Genomic DNA, 27038 nt, shown 5'->3' on the forward strand with positions numbered 1-27038 from the left:
GAGTGCTGAAAGTGTCTGAAAGCAATGATCTGAATTTCAATGATATTATCCCTTTCAATACTGTATAAAATTAAATTAAAAGAAATAGAGTGAGAGGAAGCCTAATGTTTTGGTAGGGAAGTGAGAAACTGATGAACAGATATGCTAATAGATGAAATATGACTGATTAATACACTGTCAACATAATCAATGAAAACTGAAAACAAAACAAAAACATGAACAGATTAAACATTTTAATAAGAACACTTAAGTAAAAAAGATTTTCAAAACTAGGACTTTGAGTAACATTAATAATGCATTGTCACAGATATGTCACAGGTAAACAATAAAAACAGCTTTTATACGAGGGGTGTGTATGTGTGTGCATCTACTACCACACAAACTAAAGTCAATTCAAGTCATCTTAAACAATGACCAAGAATAAGTTGTTGTTAACCAAAACAGGGGAGTCATCAATCTTTATTACAAATCATCAGGAACCATAACCAGTTGACAGTACAACAATTCATCTAATATTGTAAATGCTCATGGTGCAGGTGTGAAAACCCACACAATTAGAATAAGAATCTTAAACATTATATTTGTGGTTCTTTATCAGAAACCAGCACCACCAGAATAACCTTCTAGTTTCATCAGGTAAGGTTCAGACAGACAGGAGGAGAAACCAGACATCTGTGGTCTTTTGGCTTGTTGTGGCCCAAATATGATTTAACATTTCAGACACATTCCTGGTTCCGCAGCGATGCCGTCAGTTCACTTTGAGTTCAAATGGATTTAATGTAAATAAGAAAAAATGATTGACTTGTTTGTTTTTTGATTTTTCTTGGGTTGAATGAACATAAAGTTCTACTCACAAATGCATTTCAATATCTACATTTTGAACCAAATCCCTTTTCTGAAATAGCAAAGCGAAACCACCAGAGGTTGGATTTTCACATCAGTCTTCTGTCCATCTGTCTGTCGGAGACCTTTACCTTTTACATGATAACGACCGATCATGGACCTTTTGTGTTGAACATGTAGCGCAATACTTCAGCCGATATGCATTGCCATCAATAGTGGAATGGATAATGGAATGACGAAGAGTAGAAATTCTAAAACTTTATTTGAGAACAGTAACATGTAGGGATGCACCGACACAGATCAAGTCAAACTATTGGACAAAATTCCCTTTATCGGGGTGACACATGGCATGTGGAAACCAACAAACACATAGAAGAATTGAAGTTCCCTGTAACAAATATGAGTTATATTTTTATTAATTGATCTAGTGACAACAAAGATTGAATTGTTCCGTCACAGTAATGGATGGAATCAATAATCAGTTTTGGGCAAAAGTTTAGAATTCAGAATCTGCATCATGAGTGAAAAATGGGCATTGGTGCATCCCTAGTACCACAAATTCATTATACCTCACTGCAGCGGTTCCTTCCCTGCAGAAAGCTCCGGAAGGAATGACTATCGACTTGTCTTCTCGTATCTCTGGAATGAATCAATGCTGTCTGGGCTTACATTAAGAATTAATGGCAGTCTCCTACGCACACCAATAAAGACAAACACACACACTATTCAGAGGGCATGTTTATGTTTTTAAATAAATGAAATTAGGTGATTTTGGTTAATAATGTGCATCAGTTTCGGGATACGGTGACACTGGAGTATCTAACTTTAAGTGGTGGCTGATTTATGTATCTGAGTTCATGTTTATTAGTCTATGTGTGTGGTACATATGTTTCTTTGTGTGTGCGTGTGTGCGCGTGAGTGTGTGTATGTATAACTCTTTGTGTGAATTTGTCTTCCCTCCCCTGCACAGTCAAAGTCAGCCCAGACAGACATTATTTTCACATTACTAAGTGAGCTTTTTTTTTTTCTTTGACATATATTTACAGGCAGAAAAACCAGGGCCTTTCCTACTGTATATTCACTTTCCATCTGTTTATCGTTAACACTGGAAAGAGAGGAGGATGAGGAGCCAAAACAAAAATGCACACAGACGTATTCAGAGATTCACAGGCTGAGTGGCTCATGTTTTAAACTATGCTTCCTACACTGGCAAAAAAAAAAGAAGGTTCAATTATTTTGGCATCGATGCTTTGGTCACAAAATACCGACACTTTTATTCTTTTGTTTGTTTTCACTTTTGTTTTCATTTGCTTGTTTGTTCTTGAAATAAGTCCCAGTCATTTTACACCCTGACCACGTGTGTGTGTCCCAGTACAGAAAAAAAGGTAGGTTTGTTGTAGTCCTGTCATCGTACCTCCGATGCAGTCCCTTTAAGAGGCACAGATTCTCTTATAAATTATGTGACTGTGAATGAGTGGGCAGGGGGGGTTGAGAAGGAGGAGATTCCCCCTGTGCCCCCACATCCCCCCCGCACTCCCTTTACGCCCATTGAGTACGTCCCGTCAACCCTTTTGCGAGCACGTTCTGCAGCACAGTTGCTGCAGCACTTTCCTCTGGCAAAGATTGTTCTTTTTAACGAGCACGCAGAAACTGCCTTCCGCCCAAGATTCTTCATTTGCTTTCCACAGACCAGGAAGAAGAGATATAAAGGGAGTTTGGAAGGAGGGGAGGGAGGAAACATGCACATACACAAAAATGCATGTGGAAACACACACACAGGGCAGAACCATTAAAAATGATTGAATGGCAGGTAGAGCAGTGTGATTGGTCAGGAGAGGGTTCAGGTGACAGGGAGAGTTTTTTGATCCAATCACAGGTGATGTTCATCAAGGTGGAAAATAATTGTTGTCCAGGGGAGAGATTGGATCCACGTCGAGAGAGAGGTAAATAAAATAAATAAAAACAGAGAGAGAGAGAGAAAAAACGTCACACAATTAGCAATTTGAAGATTTTTTAAATTCACAACTTAAAAAAAAGTAAAGTGGACCACCAGTCTGCAAGACAATTATTTGATTTATCAATAGCATTTAAATTTACCAGCTACTTTAAAGCTTTGGTTTAGGAAGGTTTGAAACAGACTGAGTGTGCACTTTAACTAAAGTACTCATCATCAACAGAAAGGTCTCACAGTAAACACATTATCCTCAGAGCTTTATCTCATCAAAGGCTGGAAGACTTTTTGGCCATGGGTTCATTTTAACTAGAAGATCATGGCCCGACCAGCAACTCACACACTGCTGACGAAGCCTCATAATCAAACCATCACCTCAGCCAGTTAGTGAGAAACAGGAATATTTACACTACAAGAATTAGAAGCCAAAAGAAAAGAACCTAAAAGGAAAGACTAGACCATAAAGGACAGTAATGAAATGAAGAAAATGCAAGCAAAGAGCAAGTAAAAATCTAAAAATTAGTGTAGATGAGCAGATTACATGGTACACACAGACGAACGTAAGAGTATAGTGATGGTTCAAGAAACCTTTCAGCCAATGTAGTGTCACAAAGTACAGAACAAACAACCAAGAACAGAGTGAGTTTACTTTTCTTTTTTTAAACCACAAGAATGAGTGAGTGAGTGAGTTTGTAGTCCCAGAGAGCTTTTAAATTAGTAATATGTAAAACATGAACGAGACTGTTAGATAAAGCACAAAAAGCAAAAGCAAGGACAGAATGCCCTCCTTCAGGCAGTTTGATTCAAGAAGTTAGTACGAAGCAAAACAATTATAAAGAAGGTCATTGGTAAATCCTTAGCATTTACTTAATAGAGTTACCTTCTGCAATCATTTTTCATACCCTGTGGGATATAACAATTCAATTTATTTGGAAATGAAAAATAGTCTCAGGGAGCGTTGAGATGTAAATGTGCACCTATGAGGCCTATGTCTCTTTGATTGGCTGAGATTGTTTAGACCACCATATGTGTACTTATGCAATTATTTTGCAAAACACTGATGTGAATCCAATTGCAATATAAATATTTTTTCTGCTGTGAATCTGTCCAATCCAATGCTCTTGCTGGTTCAAGCCTTTGCAGAGATTTCACTCTGGACAATACTAGTATGCCTTATGCATGACTAAACGCTGCCGATGAGAGGCAATGCAAGAAGTATGAAATAAACAAAATGAGGCTATCTTGTAGATAAGAAAGCTGTCAAACTCACCATCTTTGCAGATGGTGCTGACCACACAGGCTCCCGCCTCCAGATTGTAACCACTGACGCAGCTGCTGCAGTTCCTTTCACCGGGCCCCGAGCACTCAAAGCAGCTATGGTCACACCTGTTGATGGGTGTATACAGATTTAGATACCAGTCTATGCAGCACTATACATGCTCATATATCATATCTATCTTTCACTAGGTTTTGCCCTTATAGTGATTTATTTTCTTCAAAGTCATGTCTTTTCCATGTGCAATGTGCTGCTTGCTCTCAGTATACACTCAAAGCACAAAACATTTTTGCTGCAGTATTAGACGTGTTATTTTTATAAGCGTGAGCTAGCATAACATTCAGTCATATCAGATTTTTGTGAAAATGTCAACTGCAAAGAGAGAAAACCATTTGTGTCAGTAGACATTAAAACATGTATGATTTTTCCTGCTGACATTATGTCATGGTGTGCATCATAAACTGTGCAAATGTGTATGCACAACTAGGGACAAAAGAGCGGACCTACCAAAATAAATCTACATGAAAGGGTACGCTTTTATGTATGTATTTTAACTTACTTAATCAACACAAACGTAATACTATCTGCTGAAACAAATGTATACTTTTAATTTATAAGCCGTTGTTCATAACTTTGGCCCTTTCAGTGTGTGTTGGTGAGCAGTGTTTGCAAAAAATGTGAAGGTTTAAAGCGAACAGAAACTGGATAGAAAAATAGCGGAAATAATTCTTTAGGAGCAGAGGGACAAAATTAGGCAAACAAAAAAAGTTAGCACATTTAGTTTAAACACAATATTTGAATTGGAAATGATCTGAGAAGGAGATGACAGAGAATTAGGAAATTAAGTAAGGCAAAAAGTCAAGGTGGGAGAAAGACATATCAGGGAGGCAAGTTAACCTCAAGGAACGATAAAAAAGCAGACTGGATGTCTGACATTATGGAGGAGTTGGACTGTGGGTCTGATAGGAGGAAAATAAGTCATCACATATTGCAATGAGAGTCAGTTTACGTGTTCTTTCCCTCCCTTTCCTCCTTATCCAGGTTAACATTGGTGAAGAGTGAGAAAACCGAACTGTGGGAAGACTGCGCACAGCTTTAAAATAGAAACAATGACTGCAACACAGGGCAGTTCTGTAAGGTTGTTTAAAATGGTGCAAATTCATCGAAGTGAAACTGTGTTCACACTACGAGAGACAAAAGCAACAAAACGACCAGATACATTGTTGGCGGGTAGTTGTTGAAGTGTTGCTCAAAAACCTTTTGATGTAGTTATGCTGCTAAATAGCACTGGGAACTGGCCAACAGCATTTGTTGGGGGACAGATCAGGGTTACTTTTTTTAAATAGTGTTTGACGAAATTAATTTGAACAGTTTCTGTTCACCTGCTTGTGGATGCATTCTGTTCTGAAAGAAATATAAAATGCATTCTAATGTAAAACATCTACATGGCTTTCTGATTGTGTACTTTCACCTCGGCTAAAAGTGGATTGGAGCTGCTGGACATAGTTGGCTATGGCTAATTAATGGTGCAGAAAATAACCAAAAATAGAATATTTCTTCATTTTAAATCAGCTTGTTGTAGGTTTAAATATCCTTGATTTTATGGATCCTACGATAATATTATTTCAACACAAGATTCAGATTCAAAACATAGAAAGTAAACTAGTTATTGATTCATGTATTCAAATCTTCCTGTGCTAGAAAAAGTTAGGAAACGTGCTCTTCCCTAGCTAAAGCTCTACATTTCCTCTTTTAAAAAAAAATCTTTGTAGACTGGAGATCCACAAGTTCAAGAGGTGGTGAAGAGGTGTTGGCAGGTGTGCTGACTCACTTCTTACAGGACCTCTGCACCTGTCCACTGTCTGAGGTCTGCTCTGACAGGTAGTAGCCAGTGCTGCATGTCGACACACACCGCCAGTCCTCAAGTAAATAGCCATCTGCACACTTTGTGCAAGCCTCTATACCTGTGCCTGAAAAACAGAGACACAATTCAGGGAAATTGTGAGGATATTATAGATAAAATGTTAGGATTAGGATTTTTTTTTGCTGTTTAATTAAAAAGTGAAGTACATGCGGAATAAAGGTAATTCTAATAAATCGTATGACTTCCTACCTGCGCAGGTGGCACAAGCCCGATGACAGGGCTCACAATTCCTTCTGTGGCCATTGTAATAAGTCCCTGGGTCACACGTCATCTGACACTTGTTTCCTTGAAGACTAGGAAGAGAAAAAAAACACACACTCATACCTTTATAGTAAATACCAGAAAAACTAGGTGTTAGCACAAGTGAGTTTCAGAAAAGTAAAAATGTGTGAAATTACTCTCATATCGAAATTAGTTAAAGCTTGTCTGTTTAAAGTCACCCGTTTATTAAGGAATTTTCTTTAAAAATGTCTCAATAGGGAAATATTTAGGAAGTATGAGAAGAAGAAAAAACTGCAGCACCGGTAATATCATGTCTGTGTACACATTAGCTACCGGCCCAGTTCACTTTTTCACAGATGAACAGGAATATTTAATCTTCTAGATTCAACTGTAACTGTCAAAGGGAATTTGGTGTTTTGATAGAGATTTTGTCAGATATAAGATCCAGGGGTCGAAGTCAGTTAGGAAGTAGGTTTGCAGGTTATAAAGTCAGTTATGTGAAGTCACAGTGAGGACAGGTTGGTGAGCTTGCCGCAGTAAACTGAAAAACAGCTGGTCTGTGTTAACGTTTCCCAGAAACGATCTCGTCTGGTCCCCTCTTCCTCCTCGTCTCCTAACCGACCATGAGTGGTGTACTGAATGGGAGACTGTTGGAGTGTGAGTACATGTGCATGTGTGAGCATGTGCCTTACTGTGGTCTCGCTGGCATTGAGAGGAAATTATGGCTTACTAGTGTCCCCACCTCTACCTCTGGCTACACTGAACACTTAAAGCTGGGTTCAAGACCGCAATACATTTTAAGTGCTTCCCAAGTGTTTCCTTCATGACCAATCAGGAATTCCAGCAGTTTTAAACGCCCAATCCTTTGTCAGGTCAAGTGTAGTTGTGGTTGTTTGAAGCTGTGGAGGTGGCCAGAAAATGAACTGCAACATGTCTGCATGGATAACTAAATTGCTAAGTACAGAGGATCTTCAAAGTGAGGACCAAAACCCAAAATGGAAAACAGCTCCACTTATTGTGGGTCTCTGCATTACATGAGTGTATGTGGGCTTTAATAAGCCCGGGTAACAGAATTAAACTTTGTTTACTCAATTTGGGTCCCAAGAGGCAAACAGTTGGGAAGCCCTAGTTTCATTGGTTCATGCTGCGAACTCAAACCACAGCGAAACACAATGTGCTGGTCTAAATTAGCGGTACTGTATTGCTGCAGCGTTGGAGTGGATGAACACAAAAGGTTTTTATCCCGAAACCACAACACTGACATTGAAGCCAAATTAATGCAAAAGGACAAAACTGAGATATGTGCACTAGTACAACACGACTTTGTGTAATGGTAAATCTTCATATGAACAAGCGGTGATTAATATCAGCAGGTCTCATAGCAGCAGGATCACAAGTATATTGACTGTTAAAGGCTTTTCCGAGCACAGAGCCACATAGACACAAAGACACCATGTTGCCAATATCTTTTTATATAATTTACAAAAAATGTGTTTAGGTGAGTTGCATCTGAAACCACACTGTTCATACAAATGGGGAACATTGAGGGCAGCTGTGGTTCAGGGGGTTCGATCCCCGGATCCTCGTGTCCACATGCCGTCCTGGACCAAGACACTGAATCCCAAGTTGCTCCCCATTGTTAGGCCAGCACCTTGCACAGTAACTCGCTGTCATCATGAGAGGCAAATTGTGAGTGTTTTGTATAAAAGCATTGTGTAATTGCTTGAAGGCGGCCCGAAAAGCCTGCCGTCAAAGCAAGTGGTGAAACGTGAAATAAATTCTTCAATTTGTTTCTGCGGCAGTTTAGAGGAAATGCAATTATTAATACTAAGCACTTCTAACTATAAACTATAACTAACTATACCATTACTATCAAGACACTGCAAGTTATCAGGTGTATAATCACATTGTATGCAGCAACAGACAAAGCAAGAGTGAAATATCTTCCCGTCAAATGATCAATGCTTTAAATTCTAATCAATAATAATCAATACCACATGAATCCCAGTTTACCTCATCCCAGGTTTACATTCTGTACAGATGTTGGCGGTGGTGCACTTCTTACAGTTCTCTGGACATCTGCGGCAAATGTTGGAATCTGAAAGACACAAGATGAGCCAATCACACAGCAGCTAAAAAGAACAAGAAGTCTGGCTGCATTTTAAATTAAGAAAGGGAACAGAGGACGAAGACAATGTGGGTGAAGTGAACGAGGAAGACCAGTGAGATCAGGAGAGAGAATAAGTAGAAGAAGAGGAAGATGAAGATGAACAAAACAGGAGGACAGACGGCAGGGGGAAGAGCGGAAATGTCAAAAATGCTAAACCTGCTGGGATGAAAAAGAAAATTGTAGTGTTGGTGAGGGAGGATAGGAATGTAGATGAATATTTCAAAAGGCAGACTAAAGGCAATGACACGCTTTATCACAATGCACATGTGCAATTCTGCTCTCAGAAGTGACGAGGATTGCGAAAAACATTCATGAATAACATGTTTTATTATTCCTGGGAAATCATAGACTAGACAATGACTATTATTTCTACATTTCCAATAAACCTTGCTCCTGTACACAGGCATTATGGTTTTGTTCGGGAAGTCATAAGGTCAGAGCTGAGGGGAGGAGACTGAGAGTAAGTGAGGATTGTTGGTGAGATTTGCAAGAATCTGAAAATCATTTAAGGGTGGAGGAGGCATGTTGACAGGTCACACACAGATTTCCATGAAAATAACTTTAAGACTTTCACATTGCCTTTCAAGAGAACTGAAAGTCAAAATGAGGGCTGAATTGATTATTGAGTTTAGCAATTCGTCAATCAAAAGAAAATGAATCATGATATGTTGATGATCAATTATTTGTCATTTTAAGAAATATTAAACCTTTGGTAGTTATAGCTTCTTAATTGTGAATATGTTCTGCTTTTCTGCTGGATAGAATTGGATTTTAGACAGTACAATTTGTCAGTGCCACTTTTGGCTCTGACAAATTGTAATTGGCATTTTTATATATATTTTTAGCATTGCATTCACTGGTCGATAAAGCATTTAATCCAGAAACAAGACGGATTTAACAATGAAGGAAATAACCATTAGTTGCTATTCTGGTCAAAATGTCTTTTATGGGGTCTGAGATTTTCAGAAACAGTTAAACAGTTAAATATCAGAATGGATTCAACTGATAACAGCTATCGTGTACATCTTGTGGCTTGCATCATTTTGTCCATAATTAGGCCGGCAACAAAAGAAAAGAACTGTTCAAAGTTTAAGTGTTGTTTGTTGAACTATAAGACAACAGATGCAAAGGAGAAAACAACATTGAAGTCAGATACAAATCCCCAAGGTGGGACCAAGGAGCGATGAAAGAGTTCTGCAACAAGTTCTTGACTGCAGGGAGTGCGTTCATGTGTGAACTCATTAGTTTAGAGTTTGTACATTTTAGAGTCAGTTTGGCCACCAGTGAAACGTACCATGGTCGAGGTAGAAGCCGTCGCCACAGTTGGCACCACACGTGTTGGAGCCCTCATTGAGGTGGAAACCAGTCCTGCATGTGGTGCACTGGTCGCTGCGACTACCAACGCAGGTCTCACACAACGAGGAGCACTTCTTGCAGCGCTTCCTATCATCACGGAAAAAGCCACTGGGGCACTCCGACACACACATCCTGGAGAGAGGTGATTTAAGGGAGAGAAAGGAGGAAGGCAGGGTGAAAGAGAGCGTCACAAAAGGCAAAAGAGGAACAAAAAGAAGAAACAATTTGTATTTCTTACATATTTATGTTTATCCTGTACAAATTTACCTCATTGTTCCACGATTAACAAACTTCATCACACAGCATCAGAATCATGTTAACAGACTCTAAATGTCAAACATATGTCTGACAGAAAACATGCCTCTTATGTCGGGGTATTATGGGAAATATACATCACGGGCAATTATAAATATAAGCTTGAGAAAAATACTTAAAAGAGTAAGGCAGAATATTTCTTCGTAAACTTCTTTTTCATTTATAAAAAGGACAAGCTGAAGGAGAGGGACCAAGTGTGTGCGTGCGGGTGCTATATGGTGAACAGGTGTAACATCTGCTGAATAACTTCACAGCCCTCTGTCACCCCCTCATTTCACCCTGAGGCTCCCTTCCTAAGGTGAAAAAGATCTCCAAGATCCTCAAGAGTACAAAATACACACGCACGCATGCACGCACTCCTTGAGCCTTCATCACGCACGCCAGAGTTTTCTGCCAAGAAACACACATTGCATGTGTGAAACACATAATGCACGTATACACTGCCATGTGTTTGTCCTCCAGCTTCAATGAAATGGTTATTTAACCAATAAAGATTGTTAAAACACTATAATGAACCGTCTACACTAAGGATGCCACTAAATGTGAGAAACACTTTAAACTGCATTTTCCTGAACACACTGTCAGATCTGAGTGAGTCCTTGAATCTGCATAATCGGGAAAATGTGGTAAAAGAAACATAAAAGAAAATGTCAAGGTTATATTTAAAAAAAAAAGTCTGCTGGTGAGCCTTTGTACAATACAATGCACACATACACAGAGAGGTGCAAAACCCCTACAAAGTTTCCAAGACCCACACACCTTTTGGTTAGTCTAGACCATCAAACACATATGTAGGGATGTAATTATCTGAACATTAAACACTACAACCATTCCTCCTCCTTCCTCCCACCACTCCCCCAATCTTCAGTCATCAATTGCTCCCTGTGGTGGCAGAAAAAGGGCAGCACACCTCTAAAGTGGGCTAATGATAAGGCAGCGCCTAAGCTTGCTTCTCATGCACCTGCATCGGGTTGCCTTTTATTAGTGCAGAGACCCGCCGACACAAAGGCAATTAGAACAGACTTTGATCCTAATGGAATCCTAAGGGCACACACACAAATGTTCACACACACACTCAAATTCATAGTCACACACACACATAAATATACTTTTTAAAAGGGGGAAGGGAGAGACTGAACGTAATATGACCGACAGGAAACAGCCTCTCTGCTACCAAACCTTATTCACATTAAGCTCAACAAATAACAGGGCAGCATTGACATGTGAGCTTAAAAGATGGCAAAATGGAAACTCCAAAGGATCCAGAGTAAGTAAGCACTCATGAGCACATCAAAGAGATTACATCAAAATAATAATATAATTTACATAGCAAAAACATGCATAGTAAATTTCTGTCAAAATGCTGATTATCAAATTCAGTCATGCAAACTGGGTTAAACAAATGTTTTTTTGAAGCTCGGGGAAACGATTGGAATATAGCCTTGAACTGATTAAATCAAATAAAAATGATCAGTGAATAGGTATTCACTCAGGAGACCATCAGCTAATATTGATCCCTCTCTTTATTTGGCAGTCTCTTAACTCCCAGACGAGTTCACACTCTTAACAATCAGATGTTTAAATCACATATGAGACAGACGCATCTTCAAACTGTGGCTTTGTAGCTCAAGTGCACTTTTTAAATTAAGGGGGAAGAAAACGAAAAACTGAGTTGGATCTGGAGAAGTCCACACAGTAATTATGTTTAAATCTTCATGAATACTTTAAGAATCTATAGTCAGTGAGACTAGGGTGGAATTATATTCCCAATATTTAATAATGAAATTTAAGTTTTGCCGTCCATACTGTCCGTCTAAATACACCTGTAATGAGCCTGTGTTATAGGGCTTTTGCACCAAATTGCGTTGTTTAGAGCTTGGGTCTATACTTAAAAAAAAGTAACCCAGTTAGATTCTCTAAACGTTTTATTGAAAAGTATTGCAAACAAGCAACTTTCACAGATTCCCTGCGCTTGGCGCTCTGCTGCTCCGTCTCCTCAGACATAGTGCTCAGAGTCCTCTGACGCTAAGAGTGAGGGGCTCTGAATAACCCACCGGTACATTCAAAGAGCCGTCCAGTTTTTCAGCATTCTGACCTGGTGTTGTTCTTAAACTTAAGGAAGTAGTGGAGGCAGTTGATGCAGTTATGAGGTCCAGGACCTTCACAGCCGTTCTCATTGCATTCAGAGTCACAGGGGCCTGGAGACACACAGAAGTAACATAGTTAAGAGATGATGACCGGGCGAAAAGGTTTTATGGTCCCAAATTAAAAATGAGTTTATGTACAATTTACCATCATCGTGACAGGACCATAAAGAATGATGTTACTTTGCAATGCTGCTACCATGGCAAACCTGTCTATGTGCGGCTCTGAACTCATCACTTACCGTTGTACTCCTCTGTGAACTCTTCATCAGTGGGCGTCAGCGTGTCTGTGGAGCGGGGCTTATCGCTGCGCAGAGATGAGTATGGGTGCACAGAGGTGCCATACAGCACCAGTGACCACTCTTTCAGCTTGCCTGAGGAAAAAGAAGCATTGTAAACATCTTGGACACTTCAGTCTATCCTGATGGCGACCAGCTGCATATACTGTGTCACAAAAAAAGATAAATAGATGTGTAATGTCAGGCAGTTGTGCAGGATTTTATTTTTCAACCATCTTTTTTTTTTTACCACTCTCAACATTGTTCTATATATTTCAAAGTATTTTCAGCTACCATGAATAGATTATATTACATTATGATCTCATAATAACACAGGCATACACAGAAACTAGGCACACGTTACATGGGATTATAGTGACTGCCGGAACAGTTTTTTAGCGACTGCTACTCTCCCTTTGAGACTTTATTATGTTGTTAAATTAGTGGGTCAGTTGAGCAGTTAAGTTCCCTGCCTGCAGAGCAACATGTGTGCTCCTGCTGTACTTCCTCTTGTTCTGCTGTCTCTGTAATTAAACAAATGGGTAAGTAGACGGATGATTCTTTTTTGATTAAAGAAATTAACAACACTTTCATACCGGGTACTTTCTGGCTGCGGAGTTGAGAAGGTGAATCATAGATCTCTAGGACCCAGTCGCCTGCTGCCTTCTCTCCCCAGCAGTGGGTGGTCATAAACTCCCAGTTCTTAAAACCCTCCATGGAGTGATCAAACAACCTGCACATCAACAAAACATGCAGGCACACAGGCACACACACACACAATACAATCAAAGATGAGGAAACAACTCAAGTACTGCAAATACCACCAGAACAAACAATCTCAACCACTCAACAGAGTACAATCTCAAATTAACCGTGGACAAACAGGACGGTGTTGTTGTTTTTTAGGTGAACATAAACTAGGTACATACAGCACCTATGGTGTTTCAGCCAAGATTTTAAAAAGCAAGCAAAGGGAGAATTGAGCAAATTCATTTAAAATGGACAGAAACACCTCATTTGTATCTAACCAACATTTGTAATTTAAAAGCACCTTGTCTTTTTGAAGTCAGAACAAAAAAAGCTGAATTTTCCTTTCATTAAAATATATCCCAATATGGGTTATTCCATTTAAAAACCACATTCTGACAAACAATAATCAATTTCATTTTGCATAATGTATTTGCAGTTTATGTAGTATTACATTGCAGCTAGCATATCACAACTGTTTTTTTTACCTGTTGGCAAGTAGCTGAGACTTGGTCCCTGAGGGTGAGGTCAGATTGATTGACAGGTCCCCACGGCGAGGGTGTGTGATTGTAATACGTACGACCACGTGCTCCAGGTAGATCACATGGTGGTTGGGGTTGTCAGTGCATCCTGTTGCCTTGTACACCGACCGCACCACATGCTCTGGACGGATAGTTCTGCAAGACAAGATCAAGACATGAGAAGAAAATACACCCAAGACTGAAATATCCAGTTTGTTATTTCTTGGAGCATTGACAGTTGCGCAAGCCTTAATTTCATACATACAATAAAACAAAACAATTAATTACACAGTAATACACAGACGAGGATGTCAAGACGCAGATGGTGTATGATACATGAAGACAAAATGGCATGACAAAATTGTAATATTAGGAGGAAAGGGTGTCAATTTCATAGTTATTTTATACATTTGGCCAATGTATAAGTAAATTAACGGATTTAAAAATGTTTGTCTAATAAAGTGTTTTCCAATGATGTTCTTAATTTGTTTGCAGGTAAGAAACAAATATTGATGAATCCTGGATTTGTGTGTAAAACATTTGTACACACTTACGATACGTTTGTGAATGAGGCCCATTGTCTTTAATCGATGTATCATGTTATCAATCAGTCCACTGACAAAAAGTGGGAAAGCCATCAAACTCATTTTTGGACATTGTAGTATTGATTGATTTGCTGGGTGTACTAGTGCATTTCATTGCAACAGAGATTTTTTAACTATCATCAAAAACAAAAAATAAAATAGGATATCAGATATTAGAGCAGCAATCAGATTAAAAACGTGTAACATAGATGAGCTTCAAATCACTTAAGATAAAACGTGGACTCCGATTACAGTAGCTTCAGAAAATATACTTGACTTTTAGAATCATTCATATATATATATATATATATATATATATATATATATATATATATATATATATATATATATATATATATATATATATATATATATATATATATATATATCTCAGATAGCCTTATTTAAAAAATACCGGTTCAGTATATTTATATTTGGTATTTATTCGTTAACTTTTGTTTTACAGCTTTGATTTAACACTGACATCGGATCAATACTTGGTATCAGCCAATACCAAAAAGTCAGGTATCGCTTTCGGGACTTAAAAAGTTGGATCGCTGCATCCCTGCACCTAATTGGTAAAAGCTGTCATCAAGATTGGAACCATACATTTGGTTAAAGTTAAATTAATCTGGAAATGCTCTTCAAAACACAGGACTTTGCTGCGGAATGTAACTCTGCGTGCCCTCAGACATAATGTACTTGTAGGCTGTTTCGGGGATTGAGGTTTGGGACTATGGCTGTCTCCGTCCACTGACACATTCTGTAGTCAACTATACATGAGTGAATGATGCAACACTCAGTATCAAGTTTCAATACACGGAGGCACCCCTCAAAGCAATCACATGTTCTTTGATTTAACCTCCTCAAAGAAAATAAGATCATGCACAAAAGTTTTCCATGAGCATTATAAGAAAGACAAAGAGCAATATTTTATCTGCCTGCTATGCACAGCTCAGCAACAGAATGATCACCGAACACTCAGCCAACACAAACACATAATGACTCCTTGAATAACATCTGTGGTATGATCTAATATAATAACCGTGCAATGACAAGCATGTAAAAGCATGGACAGGTCCAGTACAGGGGACAATGGACACCAGCTTGCTAGAGCAAGTAGAAAAGGGTCATATGTTACTGATGCACAACAAGGAACATATGAGGCAGCTCAACATGTTAACTCACTGTCTGAATACTGGATTACATGCAGGATTTATTCACTGGAAACTTAAATAGAGCTGGTGAATGACACGTAAAACAACTTAAAAAAGGATTACGATCATTATTATTTGAAAGACAATTAATGCCAGTGACTAGTGTGGTTTGATCCTGTATTGGAAACAGCGTTATTTCACCCCCGGTTGTCAGGGTTACAATGACAGTGATGACATTTTTAGGGCCTAAGTGAGACAGCACAGATGTTCATCATTAAGAGGAAAATTACCCCAAGACAATAATTGGCTCGTAAAGATTGCCTTAAGATGTGCAATGATTGAGCTTTTCTCTTGGAACATATTACTCAAACTTGCTTCAATAATTAACTGAGACAAATAACAACACACTGTATTTGATTTTATTTATTTTTAAATAATTTTTGCCAATCACACCACATAGTGCCCGTTAATTAGTCATAAATACAAGCTTTAATCATTCTGCTAATGGGTTTTTTAAAAGCTAATTGTGAAAATAATTGTCTGAAATGATAAGTCGGTGATATTGTGGATGTACAATTAGTGTATGAATTGTTAATTACGGCTAAATATACCAATTGGTTTGTGGATGGCCAAAACTGGCCGGAAAGGTGAATTCAACAATTTCAAATTGAGAAATGAATTGTAAACAAATTCCCCTCATCAATTAAATCAGCAAATTATTAAGGAAGGTTTCAAAGTTAACTTTTATTTATAGCAGCGCATTATGAATACCGGCATGTAAACAATCCATAACAATTTCTCCATTTGTCCTTTCCCTCCATCTCTGATCATTTATATAATTATTGAGGGGCTAATAGTTAATATAAACAATTAACATTAAAAAAAACACTGAAAACTGAGAAATACACAAAGAAGTGGGATGAGCTCAAGCAAACATGATGGAATGAATAACAGAGAAAACACTGGTCGTCTCTTTCGTAAGTAGTTCATGTTTGGAAAGCGGTAATGGCTGGGGAGTCTAGGGCTGATTTCACAGCTTTGGCTTCTCTATGACACAACACATGGGACAGAGCAGAGCAGATGCACAGCTGATTAGCACCATCCTGATTGCACGTGGATCAGGCAGTTTTCCTGGTGCGTGCTCCAAGTGGAGTGAGGCGAGCGATTGCAGACAGACATTACTAAACGCAGTCAGAGAGGCCAGTCAGAGGGTATGTGGGAACATACAGAAGTGAGGTGATGGCTGCACTCATGCAGAAAGTCAGCACCACCAAACACAGACACACACACACACACACACACACACACACACACACACACACACACACACACACACACACACACACACACACACACACACACACACACACACACACACACACACACATCTGTATTTGTACACTAACAAAAAAAAAAGAGACGCATATAGACTGGCCTCCAAAACACACTACCACAATCTATTAAAAAAAACATAGGCACTATGACACAAGTGAGCACAAAGTAATTTATATATAGATTTTTACTCAATAAAGTGGTTATTTAATGGAAATAATTACTTGTTATGGCAGTTTTGTAATGTGTTACACAATAAGATGACATGACTTTTTTTTTGCCTTTGTTCCAAAACCAGACCAAACTAAACAAAATAAAGCCTTATGTTTCCTAGTGATTGCCTACTTTTACTTTGCGAGCCTGTCATGTGGCTGGATGGACGAAGAGTAGTTTCTGAACAAGGCTTAAGCTCCCAGTAACTAGACAAACGTTTGACTGACCACTTCACACATCTCAAAGACTACTCATATATACACTTATACACAACACAGTGGTAATCTCTCCATGAGCCAACACACAATCCATGAGTACAGAGGGCTTTGCACAACTGCCTCCGACACAAGCTGGACTACATAAGCCTCATATGGACTGACTTGTGCACTGAAGCAGAACAGACAGAAGGACACTGATAATGCTGCAGTCGCTGGCCACCGAGCCTTCGACTAAAAGCAAACCAGGGCCCGAGTTCAGCCAGCCAGCCTAACACAGAACAGTGCTCAGGCTTCCAGCTGCATCAAGAATAACAAGCTGTGAAGCCCTGGCTCTCTCCGTCCGTGTGTGTGTGTCCGTGTGTGTGTGTGGTAAAGGTCTTATGTGAAAACCACCCTGCCAGAACTAATGCTTGGCCCCTATCAAGGTACAGCTTGCACAATCGCACTCTCAAACACATGCTGGTGCATAAAACACCAGGGAAAGAAAAAAATGTGAGACAAACTGAGAAAGAAGTTGTCACACATGTTGGTCTCAAAGTTGACTCACATATCTGGCATCTCACTTTAAACTATGAGAGCCTACAACAGTTAATATACCTGTTTAACTATGTAATAGTTCCATTATAATAATAATAATCTATTATTGAGGAACTAATTTATGTAGACACCTCAGTCCTCATGCTGTTAGGTCCAATTAAGGGAAATCCTAATGCTTCAGCAAACAATGACTTTTTAGACAATAGAGTGCATCCAACTTTGTAAAAACAGTTTGTCAAGTTAAACAAAGTGAGCACCATGATGAAATGGTTTTCCAAGTTTAGTGTGGAAGAACTTGACTTGCCTGCAGAGAGAGAGGTTTAACAAATACATATTGGTATAATATCTAATATACTTTTTGACATTTAGCATAAATGTTCAATAGTATTTCAGGTGAATGAAATTCTTCAGTGTGCGCAACAAGTTGCCTGACCACTTGGAAGGGCAACATATCAGCACTGGAAATAGTGTATAACGCATGTCAAGCTAGTGCGTGTGCGTGTGTGTGTGTGTGTATTCTACCTTATTTGTCGGTCTGCGCTCTCCACACAGACGTGCTGAGTAGGGACTTGCTTCCATCGCTCCGCCTCCTTCACCATCGCTTCAGCATCCATCAGACCAAAGCCGTAAAGGTGGCTGACTGTAGAAAACAGTGAAAAGTCACAGCTGATGAGACCACTCCAATGCCAACTTTACCGTTTCTCATACTAATGACGGTTTACTCCCAAAAAAAGGTGTTTATAGTTCAAATTCCCAAAGAAGATTGTTGCATTATTTAATCAATCTTGAAATCAAGCACCCTGAACAAATCTGAAGGAGGGGGTCAGAATAAATCAGTGACAAGACCTCTGGACAAGTTTGTAGCTCTCCTTAAAGGAATCTAGTATTGTACAGTTTGTATATTCGTGTGTGGTAAAGGTCTTATGTGAAAACCACCCTGCCAGAACTAATGCTTGGCCCCTATCAAGGTACAGCTTGCACAATCGCACTCTCAAACACATGCTGGTGCATAAAACACCAGGGAAAGAAAAAAAATGCGAGACAAACTGAGAAAGAGGTTTTGTCACACATGTTGGTCTCAAAGTTGACTCACATATCTGGCAAAAAAAGAAGGTGTTTATAGTTCAAATTCCCAACGAAGATTGTTGCATTATTTAATCAATCTTGAAATCAAGCACCCTGGACACATCTGAAAGAGGGGGTCAGAATAAATGAGTGACGAGACCTCTGGACAAGTTTGTAGCTCTCCTTAAAGGAATCTAGTATTGTACAGTTTTTATATTCAGAGTAAAGACTGTTATCCATGTGTCAAAATGTGTCCCAAAAAAGATTCAGTATTCTCTAAATTCGGTGTTCTCTACCAACTGAAATGAAAATACTGAGGACATATGGTAGTTGTCTAAAAATGAAAAAGAAAGTTTACAAACAACTTAACTTATGGGTAACAACAGCTCAAATAGGAATTCCTTCCATACTTCTTCCACCCCTCATTCCCTGTTCTGTTTCTCTTTAGTTCCTCTTTGAAAAAACAGTCACTTGGAAATTCTCCAGGCACACTGGGCCTGTAGCCTGGCTGACCCCTAGTTCTCACTGTGTTGGTTTCTCTCCCTCGTACACACACACGCATGCACGCGCAAACACACACTTAAACACTCACTCACAAAGTTACAAAGAGCAACCCCGACACGGACTCTGACAGATGGCAGCTGGTGGTGCAGTAGTTAAGCAAGAAAGAAACATTTTGGGATTGGAGAAAACTAATTCAGGTGTCAAAATACTGCATATTGCATTATCTAACTGTTTGTAGTATTCATTATAACACACTATATCCCACTATGAATCTTAAAAGCAGCAGTTAATTGACGTGTTGAGACAATGGAAGAATAGATGGATATAGATATATTTTGTGTACCATTGTAACCAGCAGCATTGGTCTTCCAGTCAGGGGCGCTGAGATGTCCGGCTCGTGAGGTCTTTACAATTATGTGCTGAACGTCTCTCCATGTTAGAAGAGGACTAGTAGAAAAAACACACACAAACACACATTACACTACGTACATTAATATATTTATTGTAATGTAAAAAAAAAAAAAACTCCCAGAACAAAACTGAGCAAGAACTAAGTGAATAAATAAATAAATGAATGATGTAAATTATGTAAATACCTGTTTGCTATGCACAAGCTCAAATAACAAATGTGAAAATCTACACAAATTCACATCCATAAAAGACCCGGTCATGCCGCACTACAGATTTAAACACAGGAATGTTTTGAATAATTCATTATTGTGAAAAGCATAGCAAAACACGAAAAGAAAAAACAAATGACTAAAAAACGGGGAACAATGAAAAGATATCTCACTGTTCATTCTGAATAAATTCAGACAAGAGCATGGTGGAAGATATGTGGGTGAAAGAGAAACATACACAGTTTAGAATTAAAGGGAAAGGAGGTTAAAATACAAGTGCAATTTTAGTGCAAGGAGGAATAAAACAGATGAAATGTAAAACAAAGTACATAAACATAGTAATAGAGTAGGTGGAAGATTACTGAGTGAAACAATTACAGAGAAGCATAGATGGAGAGCATAGATGCGTGTTCATCCTTAGTTTCTCAGATCTCACGTGAGATCCATTACAAGATGGCATGCATTTGCCTCAAGTGCTTTGAAGTACAAATGCTACATTAAAAGGGAAAAACCAGGAAGAAGTGGGTCACCACGTTTCCCGGGATTCCCTTCCATCTCATATGCCGGCCAGATGCTCCATTCCTTCCCCTCGTGTCACTCCCTCTCCATCCGAGACGTCCAGAATCTGCACTACTTTTAGTCAGTTGACCTAAAACTAATATTTAACGTTCGCAACCCAACATTCAGATTTTAAAATGTAGGAATATATGCTGGTATGATGTTAATGGGAGAGAGAGAGAGCAAAATGAGTCTGACCTGAACACATTGCTTAAAATCCTTAACATCTGGGATATATTGCATTATATATTTTATGGATTTAATGTAAAGCACATTGCATTTACTTTTAATGAAATGTGCTGTACAAAAAATGCTTTGTCTTTTTTCCGGAATTCTTTAGAGTTGCACATATGGTGAGTGAAAAAAACAAACATTTGTTTTGAGTCAGATCTATCCCTTATGGAACATCCCAAGGTTGAATGTCGAGTGTGGTGATCACATTCTAATTAGTTAGTCAAATATGTCCTAAAATCCAGAGGTCACCGACCTTTGGGTGTTTTTTTTTATGTCAACCAGTTCATTCCTCGTTTTACATACAGAACAGAGCAGAAAAAAGCTGGCCATCTATGTCTCGCAGCACTGGAAGACTGCTATACTTTTCACATTAGCTATCTATCACTCCTTGGTTTTTAAAGACTAGTAATCAAATGTACTTAATGGAGTGTTAGATCAGCCTTTTGCAGTTTGCAGGGTTATATTCAAGACTGTTTTCTGATCCTAGGGATGAGGAAAATAATTAGTAATAAGTGTTACATTTTGTTCACTAATGGCTTAAATGAGCCCACACTTGTCAAAATTAACCGAAGAACATATACTTAGTAAAAAGTTGAAATGTCAAGTAAAAATGTACAAAAGATGGTAGCACAGAAAAGTGGTATAACAAGTCATAATAATTACTGTAGAAATAAATATTAATAGGCATAGCTGCAACTGTATAATTATGGTTCCATACATGTTTCATGGTCATTAATTAAAAGTTACTTTGGCATCTATATCTAGGCCACGACACCCTTTCCATAAACAAGCCAATACTAATTAATGGAGTAGCTTGCATACTGGGGAAAACCAGCAGCAAAAGAGGTCGTCTAATATGGGTTTCTTGGTGCTTCTTTTAAGCGTAATTATGGATGAGAGTCAAAAAGTCATACGTGTCCATAGACCCTCCATCTCACCTTCGTTCTGTTCAGGAATGGTAGATTACCCACTGAACTAATATCATTATTTTTCACTATAATATCCGCTTCTCTCGCTTGAATTTTAAAGCAGACAAATGTAGAAGAAATAGAGTTTTATTTTTGCTCATCTGTCCCTGCTTTGGTTGCTTAAAACATCCTAGTAGATGACATCCTTATGTTAGGTAATCCTTGCTCATTTCTTGTTTATCCCTCCTACTACCCTCACTGAAGAGTCCCGTCTCCATGTTCACTCACTTTACCATTTATTCACTCTCAAGGAAAAAGGAAGGGGAACAGAAATAAAAGTTTCTGATGCTCTCAGACCTTGCTGTGCCAGACTCATAAAGAGATAAATAATGTGCCGACTTAAAACATCTTAAACTTGGCAAAATGGACAGAGAACAGAGCATGACACTGTTTTCCGAAGCAACATGTTCCAATCCACTCTCATACCAAGGGAAAAGACCTCACTTCACAGAGAGTAAAAATAAGTCAGCATAATGGCATCTTCACATGAGCGTTTGCTTGCTTTCATTCACCAGATAAGAGCAGATACAATCAGTATTGCACCACTTGTCTAAACCTTTCCCCCTCTCCCTTTCATCCTCTCCTCTCCTCTTTGCCTGCATGTGCATGCATGCAGGTTTATCCATGTGAGAAAGTGAACAAAAGGACTGAAGGAAGGAAAGAGCGTTTGCCTTGGAGGAGGAGAAAAAAAAAGACCATCATGACAGTGGTGGAGGCACAGCACGCACAAGAGAGAGGAAGTGAGAGCTAGAAGAGAAGAAAGCATGCAGGCAAGAAGCAGTGTGTAATAATCTTATTGAGGAAACAGGCTTATGTGCCCAGCACTGCCTGGAAACCGAGAATATTTTCTACTGGGAGGATTTGGATTGGCTTATCCAGGTTAAATGAAGTGACCTCAGCTTACCGAGCCGCTCAACATGTGATGATGGGGTGAAGACCAATTCACAGTCTCTGCACCTGCACTGCACTCACTCCAATTAATGATGTGTATTACAAATAAAGCACATCAACAGGTTCCAACGAGGGGCAGGCAGGGCAGGCATCTGCAGTGTCTCACACAAGCTACCAGAGCCATTGAAAATAAAATGATTTTAAAATCTGGCTTTCATTTCTTATCTCTGAAAATGCCAACATTGAAATTGGGACTCCAGAACCCTGTAGCAGAATGGTTTGGCATGCTAGCACCTGGCCACAAATGGCTGTGGGTGGCCCTGCTTTTTACAGACAGCACAACAATCTGCCATAAAGAGCATCTTGAAACTAAGATCTAAATTATTGATATGTTTGAGAATGACAAAAAAGGGATAAATTGGGTTTGGAATCAATAATCCCAATAGTTTGGCCACACTTATGATGACAGCACGATCTCAAGATAACAATCTGACTCATCGTTATCAGCCGATATTTATTTATGATGTCATGATATTGTATAGACAGCAGAAATCAAACAGCTTGTGTCATGTGCCCTTATTGGAATAGCCATGTAATGGCAGAAGGCAGAACAGTTCAGCGTTAAAATGTCTGCATTAAAGGATAAAAACACCTCAGGATCCCAACACAACATTGTGATATTACAGAGGAGCTGGTACTGCAATAGATTGTGTTTATCAAAGCATATTTCCCAGCTCAGGTAAGACTAAGGCTACAATATGTGCAAACTTCAGCTGTATCTGTCACTAAATTCTTGAGTGCTTAATTCTGTTAACGTTCAAGCACAGTACACTACTGAAGGAGATGACAATCCAGAAGCAGACAAGTACCTGAGAAAACACACAAGTACTGAATTCCCACTGTACATACACTTTAGCTATAGTTTACTGAAAAAGGTATCAGCGTAGTGCATCTTTATACCCAAACTCACCGTAACCCCTCTCAGAAGGTGCACTGGAAATGATTAATCATACAATATTTATATACCTGGAAAGCTGATTGTCTGTAACATCAACAAACTGTCCACTATTGATGTTGGCCTGGCATCCAGAATAACAGTTAAATATTAACAGCAGATGACTTCTTTCATTCGTCACCACAAAGCACCCCTGCCAGCTGCAGATGTAATCAGTAAATGTGAATACATCACATATAGAGGCAATTTATTTGCAAGTGATGAAAGTCTAAACTAGCCGGATGCAGGTGTATAATGTACTCTTTACATTACATTCTCTCGCCCACCATTCAGATATTATATATTATATTTGTTGAACTGCTCAGCACGATATACTTGTGAGAAAATGCTTAACATGTTCCTCATATAGATCAATGAGGCCAGATGACAAGAGGGCATTAGAAGGTAAGCAAGGGGAAAAGGGATGAAGCGAAGGGATGAGGTTAAGTGGATCTTACTTTGCCTCCAGGGCCAGTGCAACAATGGCAGCAGCCATGGGAGCAGAGGCAGATGTCCCCGTGTGACTGTCTGTACATCGATGTCTCAGGTCTGTTGTGATCTGCAAACAGAGGAGAAGAGAAGGAGAGTGAAGACAAAGTTAGACAAGGGAGGAAGGAGAGATGAAGAGGAATTACAGGAAGGAGACAGAGAAAAAAGGGGCAGGGAAGAGACGAGACACAACCCAAAAGAAAACAGTTGAAGGATAGGAAGAGTAGATCGGTACAGATGTGGAGTTAGAGGAAGAGAAGAGAAAATAGTGACAGTATTGGAAAGAAGAGAGGGAGAAAGAAACAGACCTGAAACTCGCATTCCAGCCTTGATACACTGCCTAACGACAGTTAACACACACACACACACACACACACACACACACACACACACACACACACACACACACCACCAGTTTTCCCAAGAATTAAAGGAATTAATTAAATCCCCAAGGAGAATCCAAGGACGAGTCAGAGGGAAGAAGGAGTAGTAAAGCATGTTGGTAAAGCGCTGTATGTTCGCTTGATTGTTTGGACTTTAAACAGCCAACAACTCAGACAGCTCGACAGTCAGTCAGCCAAGAAAAGCTTGTCTAACTTCCAGTATGAGCCCTCATCAAAGGGCCTTTCCTGGACCAACAAGTTTGAGGGATTATCTGAATGTGAACACACAGAATCTGCAATGGTTAAGTCAGAAGTGAAATTGATCCAACGGCATTAAGTAGACCGGACAGTGTGTGCTCAAGTAGATTAGACTGACATTCAGATATATGAGGTTCTACTGTACTAAGCCAGAGGGACACTGCTGAGGATGTGCGTGTGCGTGTGCGTGTGTAGCATCAGAATGAGGAATGTAGCAAAACACTGCCAGACAAGCACGCACACAGAGGACAACTGTCACTGTCCATCCCAGTGGAGCATGAGAGTGATTTGGTCAATTTGGGTCAAACCAGGCCACATCTCTGGACCCCAAGGCACACACAAACAAGGTCAAGTTAGTGCCAAATAGCATCATGCTGTAGACTTAAATGAAAGTATTAAATTAAATTATACATTGCATGTGCATTTTACACAATTTAAGCTCCAAAACATGGTCAATATTCAATTATCGAGGACAGGGAGACGTGCCTTAAAGTCTCTTTGGTTCACGTCATACATTTAAAGATGGAAAACATAAATCTTGTCCAAATTTCAACTAAACACAAAACCCTGTGTTACAACTTGGACATCAGCAAAGAAGGAATACACGTTCTGGTCTTGCAGTAAAATCAGACCTTGGGAACTTGTGCTCCTTTAAATAACTAATGCACTGATGTGTTTGCATTCAGCAGTTCTAAAATCTACCATACACACAACTTCCTCACAATCTTTCGGTCGTAGTTCTCCCCGCTGCTGTAGGTGGTGGTCAGTGTGGATGAGCATTCCTCCAGGTACCATGGCTTGCGTCCGCTCTCAGCTGTGCTGGAGATGGAGATGGTATAGATGGAGTTGGTGTAGCCATCGCAGGAGCAATGATCTCTGCTGCGCCCGCCGTTTCCTGAAGCCCACACGAAAATAGAGCCACGAGCCTTTCTCCCCTAACAGGAAAAGATGCAGAGAGGATACAGTAAGAGGCTGCATTAATGTCTGTCATAGTAACAGGTTATGTGTTCAGTGTGCAGATTTCACTGTATGGCAAAGATGTATTCGATCAGCAACAGTCAGAGAGGCAGAAAAGATCAGTAGCCTGAATATAAGTCCTCAGCAGCCTGGGAATGTCTCGGAACTGAATTGATCCTAGTTCAATAATCCTGACGTTTCAACTGGGCAGAATACAATGGTGTTTTCTTTCCTTTGAAAAGTTGACATATCTGAGTGTCATCATTGATTGTGCACAAATATGAAAAAGCAGCAAATCAATGAAGCCACAAAATATTCAGGAAAAGACCAACGTTTTTACACTGTGCATGTTTTGCATTTCACCCAATTTTGGCTGAACATTGTACACACATAGACATTTGTTATAACTGGGGAACATTAAATGACCAGCCAGCCAGCGGTTTAATATTCAAATCCAGGTTTCCAGCAGAAGTTACACAGTATATCTAAAAAGGAAGAAAAAAATCTTCCAAGATGTGAATTGAGAGGCCAGGGCCAGCTCAGTGTGCTTCAGATTGACACCAATAAATTAACAGACACTGAGCTAGTTATAGTGCTGGTGAGGTACTGAGGTGTCAAGGCAAAGTTCAGCCAGCAAAAATGGCATCTGACAAACTTGACTGACACTGCAATTCAAACCGTTTGTCAATAACACACACGCACGCACACACACACACACACACACACACACACACACACACACACACGCGCACGCACGCACACACACACACGCAAAAAGAGGGCTTCTGTCAGGCAGTGATAAGGAAGTGGAGCCCCTCTGAGTGAGAGGGGGATCAGACGGGAGAAAAATGCTGACAGGTGAGAGCGATGGGGAGCACTTTGAAAGGACGGAAGGGACAAAGGTTGAGAGGTAGAGGAAACGGTGAGTAGAGAGAGAGGACAACTGTCATCTTGGGCTTTACGAAATTGTCCAATTATAATGGGTGTTTTTTTTATAACAAAGATGAAAATAATCCTCAATTAAAGTTCTAAAATACCCCAAAAACAGGTCAAAAGCATAGAATTGTAAATGAAGAATTTTCTTTTGATGGACATCACTTTTATGATCGAGAGCTGTACACACAGCCAGAGTTAGTTTAATAAAACATGCGTCTTAGAGGAAGAATAGAAAACATAGAGAAACGATTTTTCACAGTTTTTCACATTTGGCAACAAAAGTTGAGTACAACACTCCACAGCTGTCCCTGGTATCTGACACCTCAGCTCTCTGTGATAAACTGTCTCTTCAGAGAGTCACATAGGTACATGCTACACTTACAAGCATGTCAT

The 27038-nt window shown here is 39.4% G+C and overlaps 1 protein-coding gene across 1 annotated transcript in view; it reads right to left on the reverse strand.

Annotated features, from left to right (window-relative positions):
• Positions 1-218: 218 nt before the first annotated feature.
• pcsk5b (proprotein convertase subtilisin/kexin type 5b) overlaps positions 219-27038 on the reverse strand; it is a gene marked incomplete at its 5' end in the record, with an annotated part of 50494 nt that continues 23674 nt past the window's right edge. The window contains 14 exons of the mRNA XM_079221745.1: positions 219-2521; positions 4065-4180; positions 5902-6040; positions 6184-6287; positions 8230-8314; positions 9681-9874; positions 12153-12255; positions 12444-12575; positions 13076-13212; positions 13715-13903; positions 18311-18428; positions 19701-19804; positions 24081-24181; positions 25475-25687. Of these exons, the coding sequence (XP_079077871.1) occupies positions 2406-2521; positions 4065-4180; positions 5902-6040; positions 6184-6287; positions 8230-8314; positions 9681-9874; positions 12153-12255; positions 12444-12575; positions 13076-13212; positions 13715-13903; positions 18311-18428; positions 19701-19804; positions 24081-24181; positions 25475-25687 (1851 nt within the window). The 3' untranslated portion in view covers positions 219-2405. The remainder of the gene's footprint in view (positions 2522-4064; positions 4181-5901; positions 6041-6183; positions 6288-8229; positions 8315-9680; positions 9875-12152; positions 12256-12443; positions 12576-13075; positions 13213-13714; positions 13904-18310; positions 18429-19700; positions 19805-24080; positions 24182-25474; positions 25688-27038) is intronic.

The sequence above is a fragment of the Taurulus bubalis genome (genome assembly GCF_910589615.1).
Source record: "Taurulus bubalis genome assembly, chromosome: 8".
NCBI lineage: Eukaryota > Metazoa > Chordata > Actinopteri > Perciformes > Cottidae > Taurulus > Taurulus bubalis.